Source organism: Lithobates pipiens, unplaced genomic scaffold (genome assembly GCF_037356315.1).
Source record: "Lithobates pipiens isolate NorthernLeopardFrog02 unplaced genomic scaffold, aLitPip1_a1.2 Scaffold_19, whole genome shotgun sequence".
NCBI lineage: Eukaryota > Metazoa > Chordata > Amphibia > Anura > Ranidae > Lithobates > Lithobates pipiens.
Genome location: NW_027507764.1, coordinates 538,563,500 through 538,583,687, shown reverse-complemented (window position 1 = coordinate 538,583,687; position 20,188 = coordinate 538,563,500). Strand labels below are relative to the sequence as shown.

Sequence of the window (20,188 nt, the reverse complement as noted above, 5' to 3'; positions counted from 1 at the left end):
TATCAAAACTGGAGCAGTCTGCTTCTTGAGTCGCTGTGCATGGCAACCAATCAGCTTTTATCTTTGATGTTCGAAGCTTAACTGAATAAGACTAAAGATAGAAGGTGATTCGTTGCCATGTGCAGCTGCTCCAGATTCTCTCAGCGCCAGTTTCGATAAATCCAGTGTGCATGAGGCCTTATATATCAGGATAATGATCCTTAATTTTAAAAAGTGACAGTCATTTTTTGATGGGAGCCAAATTTGGAGATTTGAAATTTAAAGTCACACAGCTAGAAATAAAGTTCCTTACCCATATTATCTCTGCAAATTGAGCCTATACAGAATACTGTATATGTTAAAGTGGTTGTAAACCCTTACAACACACTTTGACCTACAGGTAAGCCTAGATTAAGGACCGTGTAGGTATAGGAGATATTTGCTGAAAGACAGGCACCACTGTCTATGGTGCATGCACCGTAGACAGCGGCACGCAGGCGCACTGAGCACGGCACCGTCAACGGCGAATATGCCGCGCGTGGCGGCTCCCGTGCGCATGCGCGGGAGTGACGTCATCACGGCTTCACCAAATGACAGCGGCGGAGCAGCGAGACCCACTGAGAAGATGGATGCGCATGACTACAGGGGACAGCGGTGACATCGCTGGCTCCTGTGTCAGGTAAGTGACACATAATGGACTACTATGCGATGCATAGTAGCCCATTATGCTTTACCTGTGCAGGGAATCAAAGAGGAAGTAAACTCATCAGGGTTTACTTCCTCTTTAACCACTATGGTTACATCAGGTCAGGGGGGTGGTTCAAGTGGTTATACTGGGATGATACCTAGAATGGTTTTATTTTAGCCAATGATGCTCTTTGTTGTAAAAGTGATACTAGTAGCTAATTAGGTGCTGGATCCCTTTTACAGGTGGCAGAAGGGTGCCTCCACCACCACAGCCACCTCCCTGACTGTGCATTCGAAGGCTCTCCCGTCCACCATCATATTTTATATTTTACCCAAAAATTAGCAATTATATTGTGTTTGTGCACACTAAAATTCAATGAAATTCATGAAATGTATTTTTTACAAGAAAAAAAATGCATTTGAAAAACAGCTGCACATATACCACGTGACATAAAAAATTGAAAAACTGTCCATTATATTCTCTAGGGCCTCTGCTTAAAAAAATATATAATGTTTGGAGATTCCAAGCAATTTTCTAACAAATTTGCTGATTTCTACATATATGTGAGAAGTGTGAGAATAGGCCCGGAGCTGAAGTGATTAAAACATCTAGGCTTGTAAATCAACATGTGAAAAAGCTCGCTATGTGCTACACTTTTTGGCAAGCTTACTGTGGCTACCTGAGCTAAATAGGAAGAAGCTGAAAAATATACATTTATTAATATAGATGTGTACCATGTGGAGTACATATGACAAGTTCAGTACTTCTTTGTGCAAAATGAAATTCAGAGTGAAAGTTTAATATTTTTGAAAATAATATATTTTATTTGAAGCAGGCTTTGTAGGTATATTTCTTTAGAGGGTTTCTTAGAAACATGTTCAAACATACTAGATAATATATTGGGGGTACTTTAGATAAAATGGTACATACCAGGGGCTTCTCTTCCAGCATGTGATGAATTTAAGAGCTACATAACATAAAAGAGGTAAGAAGTGACTGGTGGGAACAAAAATCTAAGCGGGTTTTTCAGTGTCTAAGATGTACAGAAAACGAATTTGAGCAAATTGTTCTTTTTAACCTCAGGATAGAAGATGACTCTCTGTTTCCTGATGCTAGATAAAAATAATCTATGAATTTTACTTTAGATAATGGATTTTCAACAAAAAATAAAAAGAAAGATTTGGTATTGTGGTTTTTCTTACATGTTCATGACTTTCTGTTTCTAAGAACCCACGTGGACATCTTGTGACAACCCAGGCACACCTCGTCATGGATTCCAAAATAACACATATGGCTATCAGGTTTGTGTTTCTTTTTTCTATAGCTATAAAATATATATTAAAGAGACTCTTTTACCAGACCATTTATTTCAACAACAATCTTCCCCTAAGATTATATATGCATTTATTGAATTATAGGCATGCCATTTACCTTTAAATGTCTATATTGTAGAGATATCTAAATGCCCTGAGACTGCTGTTGGGTGCCACCATCTTGGATGTGACCAGTCCCAGTAGACTGTCACTCTCTTTTACTCATCCCCAGCTGTTACATAAAAGGTTATATAAGGAGATGATGTCAGGGCAGAGGACCTTGATCAGCAGAGATAGTAATCAGCACTGTCAAAAGAGGAGAGGGCTATGGCATACAAGGGCAAGTCACCAAAAATTGTTTATAGAAAGAAAAAAATGCTGCATTTACGCTTTTTTTAAATACTTTCTTTGCTTTTGACAGCATTTTTTATGTTGGTGACAGGGTCACTTTAATATGTCTTTTAAAGCGGTAGTAAACCCGCAATTTTTTATTTTTTTTTACCACCTGCAAAGCAAAAGGCATAATGAGCTAGTATGCACCGAATACTAGCCCATTATGAAAATACTTACCTTAAAACGAGGCCCCGACATCTGGCCCAATCCACGCGGAGGGAGCTGACATGCTCCCTCTGCGTTTCTTCCGGGTATCGCGGCTCCTGTCACTCCCGCGCATGCGCGCAAGAGATTTCATCCTGGCCGGGTCCGGCCACTGCCGGACTTTCAGCCGAGAATCCCGTTGTGCGCATGCACCGCTGCAGTCAGCGGGGCATACCGAGGGGAATATCTCCTAAACCGTACAGGTTTAGGAGATATTTTTTTAACCTACAGGTAAGCCTTACTATAGGCTTTCCTGTAGGTAAAAGTAAAAAAAATGAGTATACAGCCACTTTAACCAAAACCATTGTTCTACTGTATATTCTGTTCCTTGATTTGCTCTTTTATTTCTCTTTTTATAATTATTATAAAACTGAGAATAGAGCAATGAAGTGAAACCCATAGAGCACAGTGAGATTTCACCTTTTATTAGTTCAAATTAGAATTCATGTTGATTACTTGGGAAAGTTTACTATACATTGCTCTATTCCATTAAAATTTTGTATGAGAGTAAAGCAATTACCAACTTTTGTAATATAATACATTTAGTTGTATATTTGAAAAAACAAAACAAAAAAAATACTTAGTACATCCCTGTAACATATGAACATCCCCATGTTTTATCTCTTTATAAATGCTGCAAGTCAGCTGGTGCCATCAGTTGGGGGGGCGGCAGACAGACCTGACCACAGACACCCCTGTCACTCCAGACTGCCAACCCACAACCCCACACTAATCCCCCCCCCCCCCACACCCGTTGTTCCAGCCCACCAGTGCTCTGTGCACCCTTTTTTAAGCCAATCAGAGCCTCTGTATCTAATTGCCTGTTTCAAAACAAATGGAATCCATGCGTCCAGCACCATGCATGTAGATTAGGGGCCAGGCGCATGGATTGAGGGGGGGGGGGTGACTGCATTTTTGTAGTACTGAACATAGTACAACAAATATAAAATCAATATAAAATCTCTTTATTTGTGTGCTCTTGTTTTTCATTATTAATAAGGTGGGAAGAGTTGTTCAGTTCTCTTGCAAGAAAAGCTATCTACTGCATGGATCCACCAGCCGTACATGTCTTCCTGATCTCACCTGGAGCGGCATGCCCACTGAGTGCATTCGTAAGTTTCATAATATTTGTAATTGTAGTTGTATGGTCACATATGCACTTCCTCTTTACATACACAAAATCCTGTTATGTTTTTGTAGTCTCAAAACTCTGACCCTCTTACATGTTCCACTTGTATTTAGGGTGGAACATGTAACATGTTCCAGTTCCTGCCTCCTCCCTCCCTGATCCCCCCTCTCTGCGACAGTGATCAGAGGATCTTCTTCCCACACCCACTCTCACAATGTAAAAACAGTGTGGTGGTGCAGGACTCCACACAATCCCATTATTTATTCATATGGTCCTGTAGATTAATAAACTAAAAGTACCTTTGGCCACCACAGCTAATGGCTTGTACAGGTAGTTCTCAATAAACTGTGAAGGTGCTGGTGAGCGCTCTCATAATTCATTGATTCTTCCTGCAGTTTAGTAACTGCCAGCCTGTATGGGAGGTATGAGCAGACAGTGTACTGAGTATCTGCCGGAGCCTGGCATAGCACCCCCTGATCTGCTCACCATGAGTGCAATGCTTTACAGTCTTTAGTGAATAAAAGTAATACATTCATAATTGTTTATCTGCAAAAAAATAGATGTGCCATTGAGTTCAGATATTTCCAGTGCAGTGTAGTGCTAAAGCTACAACATACAACAGCATTTAGGCAATTGAGCTTCCAACCCTTGGTAGTGTTGATGTTGATGTAAATAATCTGGTTCTTGGGCAGGCAGCTTCTACACCTCAAAAGATCTCCACAGGCTTGTAGTGTAATGCAACTAAAATTAAAATTGAAGTACCACACCACTGCTAAATGGTCCAGATACAACTTAATTTTAATAAAAGTCAGGGAAAAGTATCCATGTGTTTTGGGGGGTTCATCGGCCCCCTTTTCATCAGGGCATGAAAAACAACGTGAATAGACTATAAGGGAGCTGGAATTTTAATAGTATTTCTTCCAGAGTGATTACAAGCACAGGTGTTGCCAGCAGCTGGTTTGGCAGCTACAGTTCACATTGTGTTTAATCAAGGCCTGGTGAAACAGTCACCTTTGGACCCCCAAAAATGCTGGCTACTTTTTGGATTGTCCTTCTGATTTGTATTGTGACGCAGTTGAATCTGGACCTCTTAGCAATGGTGTGGTGCCTCCATTTCTATTTTTTTCAACAGTTTGATGAAGATCCTTGTGTTTTAGTTTTAGCATAACAGGGTCCCTGTGCACAGAGCCAGATCTATAAAAGTATGGTTTGATTGCATATGGAGGATGGCGTTTGGGATGGATTTCAACCCTACTTAATACCTTTGTAATTAATTGGAACACCAACGGCAATTCAGATCTTCTCAGATATCATTTAACATTAGTAACTGATCTAACAGTTTTGGTAGATGGGTTCATATTCTCAGACACGCACTAAATCTTGTAGTTAACTTCCCAAAAGAGTGGAGCCTGCTGTAGCTGTAAAGAAGAGCTACATATTAAAGCGGAGGTCCACCCTAAAGTGGACCTTCCGCTCATCGGAACCCTCCCCCCCTCCGGCGCAACAATTGGCACCTTTCAGGGGGGAGGGGGGTGCAGGTACCTGTACAGTACAGGTATCTGCACCCACTTCCGGGATAGCTCTCTGCGGAAAGGGGCGTAGATTACGCCCTTTTCCGAAAGTCCCCCGCTGCCTGCTGGGAAACACACAGATCCCAGAGGCAGCGGGGACCGTCCTTATTGCGCAGCGCGACCAGCGCATGCGCAGTAGGGAACCGGGAAATGAAGCCGAAAGGCTCCACTTCTTGATTCCCATACCCAAGATGGCGGCGGCAGCACCCAAGAGACGAACGAGAAATCGGCTTCGGGTGCCGACATCGCGGGCGCGCTGGACAGGTAAGTGTCACTATTTTAAAAGTCAGCAGCTGCAGTATTTGTAGCTGCTGGCTTTTAAAGAAAAAAAAACGCGGAGTCCGGGCGGACTCCCGCTTTAAAGTCGGATTTTGTCTGACGGATTTTGTCCGAAACTTGTGACGTTATTTCGTTACGACGGGACTACGTTCAGGCTAGTAGACAATAGCTTTGGTCTAGGAATTTGATCTAAGCATGCGTGGCACTTTGTCCGATCGGAATTCTCTACAAACGATCAGACAAAGTCCCATCAGACCATGTTGTCGGAAAGTTTTATAGCCCAGCTCTGAAACTTTGTCGGTCGGATATTCCGACGGAAACAGTCCAATGGAGCCCACACACGGTCGGATTATCCGACAACACGGTCCGATCGGACATTTTCCGTCGGAATGTCCGACCGTGTGTACATGGGCTTAGTGTCGGGAAGATTTGTCAGAAGGGACTCATGCTGATAGCAGAGGAACAAAGCAGCAGACAGAAAATACACTTAGTGCTCTTAACTGAGACAAGCACATACTATAGAGGGATATGCTTTGTTCCTATTTCATGTTTGAGGTTTACAACCACTTCAAATGTATGTTTATGCAAAATGTATTTCTGAAAACCTACACAGGGTGGAAATACACTTTTAATAAAAAAGGCACCTACACATAATAATATAATGTATCATCTCGTAGTTGAATTACATGTTGTATGTCAATAATAGAATTATTTTCCAGCCGGTACAGCCCTATTGGCACATCATTCATAAATGATAGTAATGAGTTTTCATGCTCTATCAGTTGCTATTTTTTTGTCTTACAGCCCACAGCTGCAAGCAGCCAGAGTCTCCATTACATTCAAATGTGGTTGGAATAGATCTTCCGTCACTGGGTTATACATTAATTTACACTTGCCAGCCAGGATATCTTCTCTCAGGAGGCACCGAGCACAGAATATGCCAGCCAGATAACACATGGAGCGGAAAAGTTCCCGTTTGCACAGGTAATGTAATATTACTTGTCTCCGGAAATTTGAATTATTCCTGCTTGGTAGAAAAAAAAAAGAACTACAAGGAAAATGTTTTATTTTTAAAAATATGTCTACATTTTTCCTTTTATTTTATTTGATATTTGTATTTTTTTTTTATGTTTTACATTAAGCATAATTATTACAAACACATAAATCAGAATGTAAAAGAGTCGCTTCCTTATGTAACTTTGCAGCCTTTTTTCCGTAATCATTTTTAAGTTGCAATTGTTATTATAATGGTAAAGAACTCTAGGAAATGTCTAAGAATAGCTAGAAAGAGGTCAAGGGAATGTGTTAATTGCTCTAACCTCCATGTTGTTCTTTACAAGATAGGAATGTTTGAAATCTGTTCCTGGATGACAGCAGTAGCTTTAGCTCAGTGGTTTCAGAATGTGTGGCCTCTGCTTCCTGTCCTTGCTTTTTTTATTTCATTTTATCGAATTAGTCACTGCTGTGTAATTTTGGTGGGCATCTCTATTTCCTTGGTATATGTATTTAAAGTAGTTCTCCTTTAAAATGTATCTAAACCCAAAAATAAAGGAAACAAAATAAATAAACTTAAATGTTTTGCTTTTTTTAAAGCATGTTTTTTTCCCCCTCAAAAACAGTGTTTGAAAAATACTGTGCGAAAAAAAAAGTTGCAACAACCACCATTCTATTCTCTAGGATCTTTGCTAAAAAAAAACATATAATGTTTGGGGGTTCTATTAATTTTCTAGCAAAAAAAAATGATGAATTTTACAGAGAAATGTCAGAATTGGCCTGCATGGCAAGTGGTTAAGTGGGCGTGGCCCTCAGTAGACATTGGGTGCCCCCCGTGAAGATTAATTTATGATTATTATACTTGTGTTGCAGACTATTACAAACATGATTAGGGGAAAAAAACACAAAAAATAGAGAACTTAAATGATAGGTTTACAAATTGCAATAAATGGAAATCAGAAAACTATGGATTATTGCTTGTATGTATGTGGCCAACCGCTTGTGGACTGGAACCAAATGGGGTATATTTGTAAATGAGAACTGAGAATTTGGATAGCAAATCCTTGCGCTAGCTAAATCCTTGTCCTTGTGATAACAAAGAAGGCACTTTAAGAGCATCTTTTTGAACATGTTAAAACATCAGTAGGTACATATGACCTTTATCTTTTAAAGTACTGGAAGTTGTGAGATCCTTGCTGCAACAGATTTGCTTCAAGGAAGGCCCATTCTGCTGAGTCTGTCAGCATCCAGAAAAATATTACACTTAATTTTTATATCCACTTGAGTGCACCCATTTTGAATAGTTATTTGACCTGTCCAAATATAGCACTCTTAAACCATCCTGTCTTAAATAATAATAATAATAATAATAAAAAATGTTAACACCTAAAACGTTAATAACATATTTAACCATGAATCACATGTTTATTTGCAGCTGGTTCTAAACCATTTGAAAATAAAACTAAACCGGCTATGGGAACTCCAAGTCCGAAGTTAAATGGTAAGCAACAAATTGTGTTATTTATTAATCCCTATGTTACTGATCTCTAGAATTGTGTACCGTTGCATTGTTTAGAATTTGTATACCTGCTGGTTTCCTCTTTTGTTTTTAAGGTAGTTGCAAGAATGGTACTATACACATAGCTCAAACCTATGTAGAGGGTCTACATCATTTCCTTTTTTATCCCATTGTGGGTTAGCTCACTTATTAGTTGTCTGAAGACAATGGATATTGATAGTATTTGTGGGGAAAACTGATGAGCAAAGTCAAACGGATATAGTAAAGCAATACAATGGATTTCAAATATTTGTATCATCAATAATGTTTATTGTTACACCATTCATGTACAGTACATCACTTAATGAATTGAAATTTAGAGGTGGTTGCTAAGAAGTATTTTGATTAAACTGGTTGTAAACCCTCACATATACCCAGTGAAGTGTCTGGTCTCAGGTGAAACACAACGATGAAACAAATCATCCTACATACGTTGGACCTGTTTATCTGCAGTCTTCTCTTCAACCGTTCAAAGTCCAAAATGTATTAAGCTTCTCTGAGCTTTCAGAGAACAGGGGGCAGAGAGCTAAAGTTACAAACTGCAGAGCTCAGTGCACAGGAACAGAGCTGAGGCTGTCAATCATAGACTGTGTGCCAGAGGTCCCTCCCCATCACCTTTTTTTCTCTTGGTGTCAGGAAAATTTGTCAGAAGTTACTCACGCTGATAGCAAAGGAACAAAGCAGCAGACAGATATGACACTTAGTGCTCTTAACTGAGACAAGTACACACTATAGTGGGGTACACTTTGTTCATATTTCATGTCTGAGATTTACAACCAATTTACACTTTAGTCACTATAATCTATTCATGCCATCACCTCTGTTATATAACAATATGTATCCCAGTGTCTGTGCTATATAAAAAAAGATGTTGATTTATACCTTTATATCAGAGCATTTCTCGGTGCTCACGTGACTCCTTGGCTCTCTCCTCTAGAAGGGGAGGAGGGGAGGAGAGAGAGCAGAGTGGTCACGTGAGCACCGGGAGACGCTCTGATATAAGGTACAAATCTGCATCTTTTTTTATATAGAACAGACACGGGGACACATATTGTTATATAACAGAGGGGGTGGCATGAATGGATTATAGTTTTTAAAGCAGCAGGGGGGAGGGACAGGCACTGTCTCGAGATGACAGGCAGGGAGGGAGGGGGGGGGGAGAGAAGGACAGAGAAGGAGAGAGCAGGCCTGCAGAGGGCAGATATACTTAAACTGACCACAGTGTCAAGGCTCAGCAGCCATAATTAACCGTTGTCAGTCTACAAGGGGGAGGGCAGAACCAGGCAGGATCAGCCAGATATTTTAGGTTATACAGGGGGCCAAATGACACAGCACAAACACTGTGCTGTATAACATGCTTTAAGGGAACAGGATCAATTTTTTTTAGGGTAACAAACACTTTAAATCCTGTATATATATATATATATATATATATATATATATATATGTATGTATTTATATACTTATATTATATCTGTGGCACCTTGAAAATTCCATTCACAAGAAAGGGGTTTGTTTATACATGTTATTAATTAAGAGGTAGTTATTTCCTTTTATTCTAAAACTACAGGTTCACTATTAGGGCTTGTTCATACCAAATGTGCATAAAAACTGATGCTACATCTGCGCAGATTTCACTTGCAGAGACATGAGTTTACATCAGTTTTCACGCGCAATTCAGTCAATTATTATGCACATTGACATTCATTTCCATGCACACTGACAACAGTTTTCATATACGTCTTTTTTTATGCACAGACTGACATCACATCCTGTGTCCCCACCCCCTTATAATCACCTCCCTCATTAGTGATACCCACTCCAGAGACTCCTCATCAGGTTCTCCTCATCAGCTCCCCCTCATTATAGACTCCCTCATCAGTGACCCCTACGCATCAAAAACTCCTCATCAGAGCCCCCACATCAGTTTTCCCCTCATCAGAGAATCCTTATCAGGGACCCCCTTGTTCTGTCCCCCAACACCAGTCTCCCCCTCATCTGTCTCCTGTCATCAGCGCCCCATCATCTGTCTCCTGGCATTAAAGTCACCTTCATATGCCCACCATCATTACTGCACCTCCATCTGTCCCCCACCATCAGCGTCCCCCCTCACCTGTCCCCCACTATTAGTGACCGCTCATCTGTCACTTACCATTCGCTCCCCCTTATCTGTCCTTCATCATCAGTGTCCCCCACCATTAGTGCCCCCTTATCTTTCCGCATAATCAGTGACCCTTCATCTTTCTCCCACTATTAGTGACCTCTCATCTGTCCCCCACCATCAGTGTCCTCTCACCTGTCCCCCATCATCAGTGTCCTCTCACCTGCCCCGCATCATCAGTGTCCTCTCCCCTGTCCCCCATCATCAGTGTCCTCTCACCTGTCCCCCATCATCAGTGTCCCCTCCCCTGTCCCCCATCATCAGTGTCCTCTCCCCTGTCCCCCATCATTAGTGTCCTCTCACCTGTCCCCCATCATCAGTGTCCTCTCCCCTGTCCCCCATCATTAGTGTCCTCTCACCTGTCCCCCATCATCTGTGTCCTCTCCCCTGTCCCCCATCATCAGTGTCCTCTCACCTGTCCCCCATCAGCAGTGCCCTCTCACCTGTCCCCCATCAGCAGTGTCCTCTCACCTGTCCCCCATCATCAGTGTCCTCTCCCCTGTCCCCCATCATCAGTGTCCTCTCCCCTGTCCCCCATCATCAGTGTCCTCTCCCCTGTCCCCCATCATCAGTGTCCTCTCACCTGTCCCCCATCAGCAGTGTCCACTCACCTGTCCCCCATCATCAGTATCCTCTCACCTGTCCCCCATCAGCAGTGTCCTCTCCCCTGTCCCCCATCAGCATTGTCCTCTCCCCTGTCCCCCATCAGCAGTGTCCTCTCACCTGCCCCCCACCATCAGTGTCCTCTCACCTGTCCCCCATCATCAGTGTCCTCTCACCTGTCCCGCATCATCAGTGTCCTCTCACCTGTCCCCCATCATCAGTGTCCTCTCACCTGTCCCCCATCATCTGTGTCCTCTCACCTGTCCCCCATCATCAGTGTCCTCTCCCCTGTCCCCCATCATCAGTGTCCTCTCACCTGTCCCGCGTCACCAGCGTCCTCTCCCCTGTCCCCCATCAGCATTGTCCTCTCACCTGTCCCCCATCAGCAGTGTCCTCTAACCTGTCCCCCATCATCGGTGTCCTCTCCCCTGTCCCCCATCAGCAGTGTCCTCTAACCTGTCCCCCATCATCGGTGTCCTCTCCCCTGTCCCCCATCAGCAGTGTCCTCTCACCTGTCCCCCATCATCAGTGTCCTCTAACCTGTCCCCCATCATCAGTGTCCTCTAACCTGTCCCCCATCATCAGTGTCCTCTCAGGTGAGTTTTGCATTGCCCTGCAAAACCCACCTTAACCAAACAAAAGCACTTCACCAAAGGCCGAAAAGATGCTTTTTTGGTAAAATGATACTTGCTACAAACAGCAGTAAACAGGACCAAATACCACATCATTCTCAGAGCTGCTTTCCTGACATGCCACATAGAGATAATCAGTGGCATAATACAGAGGCCCCTGTCAAGCTTTAGTCATTTTCCTGCTTCTTTTTGAAATTGGTAAACCCCTTTAATATGAGATTTGAAATTTCATTAACCATATCCCTTTCTGGCAGCTGAGGAAGGTAATTCCATTCCCTCTCTCTAACGATTCACTAAATCATGTGCAAAGCTGTAAGTCTAACACACCATGAAATGTGAAAAAGATTTTTCCACAAGAGATCAGGTTAATTACTCACAAAAAGGCCTAATTGATTAGCTCATCATTCAACTTCCCCATTGTCGGAAATGTAAAATAATGAAACCCGTTATGTTTAAAAGACTGAAACACAATTAACTTTCTGTTTTATGACACATACATCTCAGATATGTAGCAAAAAATTTATGTGTATATGTTAGTAAGTGGCTGGCCATTGTATAGATATACAAGTGCGTTGTATTAGTACAAATGGTTGCAAACCTTGTGGTACAGCAATACATTACCATTCATGTGGTGTGACAATCTAAAGTAAAAAGAGTCACTTATCCAGCGCTTATATGTAAAGATTCAATGTTCCAAAATTAAAATCAGTTAGCAGCTACTATAATAATAAAAACGTAATAAAACATGAGCCACAAAGTCCAAACAAATAGTCCCTCTGGCAAAGCAGAGCTTCTTATTGTATAACATGCTGAGAGTGAATCATATTCTGAAATGTTCCCAAGAAAAAACAAAGCAGGAGATCCTATTAAGAGGTGCTTAAACAGCAATTTGTGTTGAAAATCGTCAGATGTATGGGGATTACACCTTCACCACACCGTGTGTGGCTTCCTTAGCAGTTGCACTCACCAGATTTATATCAGAATATAGCCTTTTGGATATGTTATGCCCATGTCAGGACGCCGTCTGCCAGGATATCCCAAAAGAATTACCAAAGATTGGTTTATTCACTCTGGTCCTGTGATTCACTCCCGCTCCATAACCATCATCATTCCGGAGGGTCAGACATAAGGAAGGAAACAATTCTTATAGTGTGAATCCATATAAAATAGTATTCCATAAAATAACCCCCTTTACCCCTCTGCACTTACAAACAAAATGTAAAAGAATTGCATTCTATGTAAACATATTGCACTGTATACTGTGTCTTGATACTCTCTCACCGCTTGTGTAGGCCTATTGATAAAGACGGAGTGACAAAACGCATCTAGGAGTAACCACACTACTTGCTGCATCTGTCACCTGTTCTGATCTCCTCCCGGGAATCACCGCGGATGATCAGATCTACACAAGCAGGGAAAATCACATACTGGCAGAATTGCCTCTCTTTTCCATTATCTGTCTTAACCAGAAACTAATAGATAAGAACTCCTCGTAGTGGTTTAGCTTATATTTATTTATTTATTTTTCAATATGTTTATTTGGTTTTCAAAAATAAACAGGAATGTTCTTAGTGTGGATGGAGACGCCAAGCATAGAAGTAACTTGAGTCGACATCTAATTATAGCTAACAGAATTAAGCAGTTAGTAAAAACAAATGAATACTAATACTATACTAGAATTGATATTGTATCTGGTAATTATACGAGTATACCACCCCCTCCCCTTTTTATGTATGTTCTCCTTTCAATGATACCTGTTTTGTACTTTGTTCTGTAATAATCCAATAAAAATTATTATAAAAAAAATACTTTACTAGTAGAGTAATAGTTAAATCAAATACCACATGTGGAGATTTAATGCAAGGCATTGAACAGAATAAGTCCTTGTACACACGCTCGGACATTCCGACAATTAAATTCGTCTGAGTAATTCCGACGTATTAATTCCGGAAGAGGTCCGGAAGTGATGTTGCATACACACGGTCGGACTAAGTTGTCGGAAAATCCGATTGTACATAACGTGATGACGTTATTTCGTTACGACGGGACTACGTTCAGGCTAGTAGCCAATAGCTTTGGTCTAGGAATTTGATCTGAGCATGCGTGACACTTTGTCGGTCGGAGTAAGCTACACATGATCGGAGTACGTCCGATCGGAGCATTTTGTCAGAAAATTTTACCAGCAAGTTGGAAAACTTGGTCCGTCGGATATTCCGACAGAAACAGTTCCATGCAGACCACACACTGTCGGAATATCCGACAAAACGGTCTGATAGGAAACATTCCGTCGGAATCTCCGACCGTGTGTACAAGGGTTAAGACATCAACAGTACTGTAGACAAGGTTAAAGCTTTAGGGAAGGGGAGAGGTGTCCCTATGGCCTAAGGGCTTTACCAGTTTTTCCATGGCGACCAAGTAATTTCAAAGGCACAGAAGGATTTTGATTGCATAGCCAGTGATTTTTCACATAAATATTGTTGTTGGGTAACAATTGCAACCTCTGATGGATTAGGGGCCAGATTTTATTTCCAATGTCTAGTTATACTCAATTTGGCAGATAGTAGAATATTAGCTACAAGTGGTTTTAGCATTTATAATTAAGGGCTTTGGTGAAATGCTTCTGTGGATTTACAATTTAATTGCTTTTTAAAAATATAAAAAGGCTGATATATTATTCTGGACATTGAGTAGCATTGATCTACATGTTAAAGTGCATCATAACCAATAAGAAAGAGATAGGCAAACTTCCACATAAAGTTTTACGCTTTTTATCAGCCTGCTCATGGTTAAATGTAGATCCAATAAAACTAAGATACTCATTGCTGGCATACAGTTAAGATGAACTTGACCGAGGTTGAGAATCTTCCTAGAACTTTTAGATTGACCATACATGTTACAGTTTGAATGGAATTGTAAAGGAAGAAGGTTTTTTTATCTTAATGCATTCTATGCATTATGATAAAAAAAAAACTTTTTGTGTGTTGCAACCTCCCCAGCACCCTCTAATACTTACCTGAGCCCCATCTCTCTCCAGCGAAGTCCACAAATGTCTAAGCTGTCCGAAATAACATGTTTGTTATTTTTATTTTTAAATGAGACTTTACAATCACTTTAAGCCCTACATACCACAAGAATATAGAGCAAAATTTTGACTGGAATAAAAATATATAGAATTCTTTAGACAGCACTCCACATTTTGGCAGATTTGAAAGGTCCATTCACACCAACTAGGGATTTATAACGCGGGGCCTGATGTGCAGTGAGGTCTGGCGGGAATCACAGCTCTGTACTGCACTGTCCCATTATTATTATTTTTTTTATATACTTTATTGAAGTGTCACACAAACATTTCATGAAGGTCAGTTGGCTGCCATGCAGTGCGATGCAATACAGTGTGCTGAAAAAAGTAATGCATGCGCTACTCTTTAACAGCACATCATGCCTGCACACCACCACAACACAGTGGTGTGAAACGGGCACACAGGAGACAAAACCTTTTGTCTTGTCATGTGGTGGGACTGCACGGGAATAGCCACTTAGCACAGTCCTACTGCAACTGGTGTGAACACACCAGTGACACACCATTCCTTCTGGCAAGTACCAGTGGTAACAAATTGACTTTTTAGATTTAGTCAACACATGATATTTTATCCAAATCAATTGTTTTCAAGATAAAAACAAGATATGCATCAGACCTTATTCTTGTGTTAACTAGCAATTTGCTAATACCATGGTATTCCAGGGAATTCCCAGGATTTCCAAAGTTGAAAGCATTGCATGTTCACCTCCAGAATACAGGAACAACCTATAATGCAGTGAATAGCTTTTGGCCATGGTCAGTCAAATCACAAGGTTGAATAATTTCAGGGAATATATTATCCAGTTTCCATTCTATAAAAGAATGGGCTCACAACCGTCATATTGTTAGTGTGTGCTTCAGCTGTTAGGGAGACAATTCTGTGTAGGAAGCATTTTTTTCTCATATTTGCTATATGCCCCTGTGGTATTTCCTGGTTTCCTATGCCCTTTGTTTGACAACAGCTTGCTTATTATCACTACAAATGGGCAGAATAGAGTAACAGGATTCCTCACCACAACATTCTATGGCATGCATTGCAATGCTTGTGAGCTTTGGGAAATATTTTTAAAATTCTTTGTGATACTTTTTCCACCATAAAGAGGGCCAATACAGGCCGCAGTGTTTAGAAAGCAGGTTTAATATATGAAGGTGTGCAGGAGTGTCTATTTTAGTTCTGCCTTGGGCACACCAGAAATGGTTCCCCTTACAGTACATCACTGAGTTCCAGTAAGTAGGAGATGCAGTAAAACGGTATAACACAAGCTGATGACATTGACATGGAAATGTGCTACTTTTTTGGGGATTGTAAAACATGGAACAAATAGTCCCTTTGGGACTTTACAGGCAGTATTTAACCCCTACAATACAGGGCACTTTCACCCCCTTCCTTCCCAGCCCAATTTTCAGCTTTCAGCGCTCTAGCGCTTTCAGTGACAATTGCGCGGTCATGCTACACTGTACCCAAATGAAATTGTTATCATTTTGTTCGCACAAATAGAGCTTTATTTTGGTGTTATTTATTCACGACTCCGTTTTTTTTTTTTGCGATATAAGCGCAAAAATAGCGGAAATTTGGAAAAAAAACAATATTTTCTTTTTTCTATTTGAAAAGAAATCCAATAAAATCAAATTTTGTCATAAATTTAAGCCAAAATGTATTCTGCTACATGTTTTTGGTAAAAAAAATTCCGTTAAGTGTATAATAATTGGTTTGTGTGATCACGGACATATGTACGCAAATGATCATGTACATATGTGTGCAGGTGATCACGTACATATGTGTGCAGATAATCATTGGGACATGTGATTTTAGTGGGACATATGTGGGGGACATGTTTTTATTATTAGGGACATGTGTTTTTATTATTTGGGGACATGTATGTTTTGGGGACATGTGTGTTTTGGGGACATATGTGGGGACTGTGTTTGTACTGTGTGGTGTGTTGTGTGTTTACACTACACTGATGATCAGTGAGTAAAAAGCTGTAAAAAGCAGCCCATACTCACTGATCATCAGCCGGCTGCAGCGTTCTGCTCTCCTCTCCTCAGCGGTGACTTCCGTGTGAGGAGAGGAGAGCCGATTGCCTAGCAACCGGCTGTTTGTTTACATCACATGACGGCCGTGATTGGACACGGCCGTCATGTGATCAGGAGGGCCAATCACAGAGCCCTCCTGCCGATCTGAGATGTGCCGTGTCCGGGTGACACGAGCACATCGGGATCGCGCCGCTGCGCGGGCGCGCGCGCGCGCGATCCCGCTACTCCTGAATGACGTTCCTGAACGTCCTATCAGGAGTAGACGGCTCCCACCCGGCCGTATATATGCATCGGCCGGGTGGGAAGTGGTTAAATTAATAGTAAAGATAAAGTATAATAAAATCAACAAGACCTTTATTATATTTTACTATACTGTATCTTTACTATTAAAGTGATTGTAAAGGCAGAAGGTTTTTTTATCGTAAAGCGGTTGTATAGTCCAATTTTTGACTTTAAACTACAGGTAAGCCTATAATAAGGCTTACCTGTAGGTAAAAAGACTATCTCCTAAACCTGTATGGTTTAGGAGATATTCCCCTCGCAATGACCCGCTGATTTCAGCGGCGCAAGCGCACAGGGGATTCTCGGCTGAAAGTCCGGTAGACGCCGGACCTTGCTGGGAAGAAAACTCCTGCACGCATATGCGGGAGTGATGACTTTGTGGCTCCGGTCACTCACAGCGCCGCAGCCGCGATACCTGGAAGACACACAGTGGGAACATGTCAGCTCCTGCAGCATGAACCGAGTGTGATGCTGGAGCTTCATTCTAAGATAAGTATTTCATAATGAGCAAGTATGCGGTGCATACTAGCTCATTATGCCTTTTCCCTTGCAGGTATTAAAAAAAAAGTCAGCGGGTTTACTCCCACTTTAATGCATTCTATGCTTTAAGGTAAAAAGCCTTCTATATGCAACAGCCTCCCTCAGCCCCACTCCCCCCAATACTTACCCGAGCCCCATCTACACCCAACAATGTTGTAAGAGTGTCTCGGCTGCCCAGGACTCCCCTCCTCATTGGCTGAGACAGCAGGGCAGCGACATTGGCTCCCGCTGCTGTCAATCAAAGTCAGTCAGCCAATGAGGAGAGAAAGGGGCCGGGCCACGGTTCTGTGTCTGAATGGACACAGGGAGCTTTGGCTCGGCTGCCTCCATATCAAGCTGCTTGCTGTGGGGGCACTAAATAGCAGGGAGGGGCCAGGAGCACTGAAGAGGGACCTGAGAAGAGGAGGATCTGGGCAGTGGATTTGCACAGAGCCGGTAGGTATAACATGCTTGTTATTTTTAACTAAAAAAATGAGACTTTGGGGCCATTTGTCCATGTTTACATTTGTATTTAGAGATGTGGCAGTCAGTCTATGGACGCCAGAACATTAAGCAAATCTCCCAGACTTCTTTGGGATCGGGAGTGTGGGTGAGATACTCTTGCAGGCACCCGAATTGTCTGAGGTACCATTGAGGCCTTAGTCTTTGGAGCAGTATTTGGAGCAGTATTGTTTTGTCTTGGATTGTTTAATAGGAGATACAGATTTGCTGGCTCTCACATGGAGCTCTAACATTCTCAATTTCCAGTTCCAGATGATGTCTTTTCTCGTAATTATGTATGGAAAGGCTTTTACAACTTGAAGGGAAAGAATCAGCCAATGAATTTGACAGTAAACAACTACAATGTATCCACAGGAAGGGTAAACGCAACACTTATCAACAGCAACACTGAGTTTCTTCTTTCAGGTAATTACCGCTGTTCTAGTAATGCTTAACAAAAAAGTAATGTGTAATACCTTGTCACTTTGTTCTCCAGCCTCTATGCTATTGCTGTCTGAATTGCTTCCTAATTATATAGTCCACGCCATATGAAAGATAAAAAAGTGTGGCTCCTTTGGATTCAAAATGCTATCTCTGCATATTCATTCTCTAAGCACTGGTGACATTTTCCGGCAAAGTTTTATAACTTATAAAAAGAGTCAATGAAACTTTGCTGATTTTTTTTCATATCTGATCTAAAATTGGTTCATTTTTAAATATTACGAACAAAATAGCTAGCTGTTCAGTGACATTTATGAAATACTTTTTATCATCAGCCCTGAATTTGCAAGCAGGGTTGAACCCTCAGAAATGAAAAAAGTTCCTAAAGGCTAGTTAAGTTCACAATTTTTAACTCTAGAGGGATTAATTATAAAGGAGAGACTATGGCAAAGCCTTTTTAATGTGTATCATTTAGCCTTGGCTATTTATAAAGCTTTCCCACCACTCACATTCTTCATAGGTTTACCAGTTTTCATTTTCCACTCCGATGTAGGATCCCTGTAAAAATTCTGTATTTTGTCAGGATCAGAAGATACTTCGTATTCTTTGTATTATTCACAGATCAGTTGCTGTTTAACATTTGCTGAAAATGAGGGCAAATTTATGTTTGGCAGGGTGTAAATACCAGAAATGTTGCCGATGAATGTACAGCCATGGCCACAATTTTGGAGAATGATACAAATATAGATTTTCACAAAGTCTGCTACTTCAGTATTTTTAGATCTTTTTGTCAGATGTTACTATGGTATACTGAAGTATAATTACAAGAATTTCATAACTGTCAAAGGCTTTTATTGACAATTACATTAAATTTATGCAAAGAGTCAATATTTGTACTGTTGACCTTTCTTTTTCAAGACCTCTGCAATTCGCCCTGACATGATGTCAATCAACACATCTTGACTTATGGCAGCCCATTCTTTCTTATTCAATGCTTGGAGCTTGTCAGAATTTGTGGGGGTTTTTTGTTCACCCCCCTCTTTAGGATTGACCACAAGTTCTCAATGGCATTAAATTCAGGGGAGTTTCCTGGCCATAGACCCAAAATTTTGATGTTTTGTTCCCCAAGCCACTTTAGTTATCACTTTTGCTTTTTTACAAGGTGCTCCATTATACTGGAAAAGCCATTGTTCATCACCAAACTGTTCTTGGATGGTTGGGAGAAGTTGCTCTCAGAGGATGTTTTTGTACCATTCTTTATTCAGGGCAAAATTGTGAGTGAGCCCACTCCCTTTGCTGAGAAGCAAACCCATACATGAATGTTCTCAGAATGGCACAGGACTGATGGTAGCGCTCACCCTTTCTTCTCAAGGACAAGGTTTTTTCCCAGATGCCCCATACAATTGGAAAGGGGATTCCTCAGAGAAAATTACTTTACCCCAGTCCTCATCAGTTCAATCTCTGTCCCTTTTGCAGAATATTGGTCTGTCCCTGGTGTTTTTCCTGAGAGAATTGGCTTCTTTACTGCCCTTCTTGACACCAGGCCATCCTCCAAAAGTCTTTGCCTCATTGTGCATGCAGATGTACTCACACCTGCCTGCTGCCATTCCTGACCAAGCTCTGCACTAGTGGTGCCCCAATCCCGCAGCTGAATCAGCTGTAGGAGACGGTCCTAGCACTTGCTGGACTTTCTTGGGTGCCCTAAAGCCTTCATCATAAATGCAGTGCAATTTTTTTTATGGGATTAAAGCGTTTGTTAACCTTAAAAAAAAGATATTGATTCTGTTCACTTAAAGCACGTTACACAGCACAGTGCTTGTGCTGTG

At 41.4% G+C, this 20,188-nt stretch overlaps 1 protein-coding gene across 1 annotated transcript in view; it reads left to right on the top strand.

The window, feature by feature from the left end:
- CSMD3 (CUB and Sushi multiple domains 3) overlaps nucleotides 1-20,188 on the top strand; it is a 1,166,690-nt gene that overhangs the window by 1,112,683 nt on the left and 33,819 nt on the right. Inside the window, exons 62-66 of the mRNA XM_077493847.1 lie at nucleotides 1,895-1,968; nucleotides 3,578-3,689; nucleotides 6,361-6,540; nucleotides 7,985-8,050; nucleotides 18,189-18,347. Coding sequence (XP_077349973.1) covers nucleotides 1,895-1,968; nucleotides 3,578-3,689; nucleotides 6,361-6,540; nucleotides 7,985-8,050; nucleotides 18,189-18,347 — 591 coding nt within the window. The remainder of the gene's footprint in view (nucleotides 1-1,894; nucleotides 1,969-3,577; nucleotides 3,690-6,360; nucleotides 6,541-7,984; nucleotides 8,051-18,188; nucleotides 18,348-20,188) is intronic.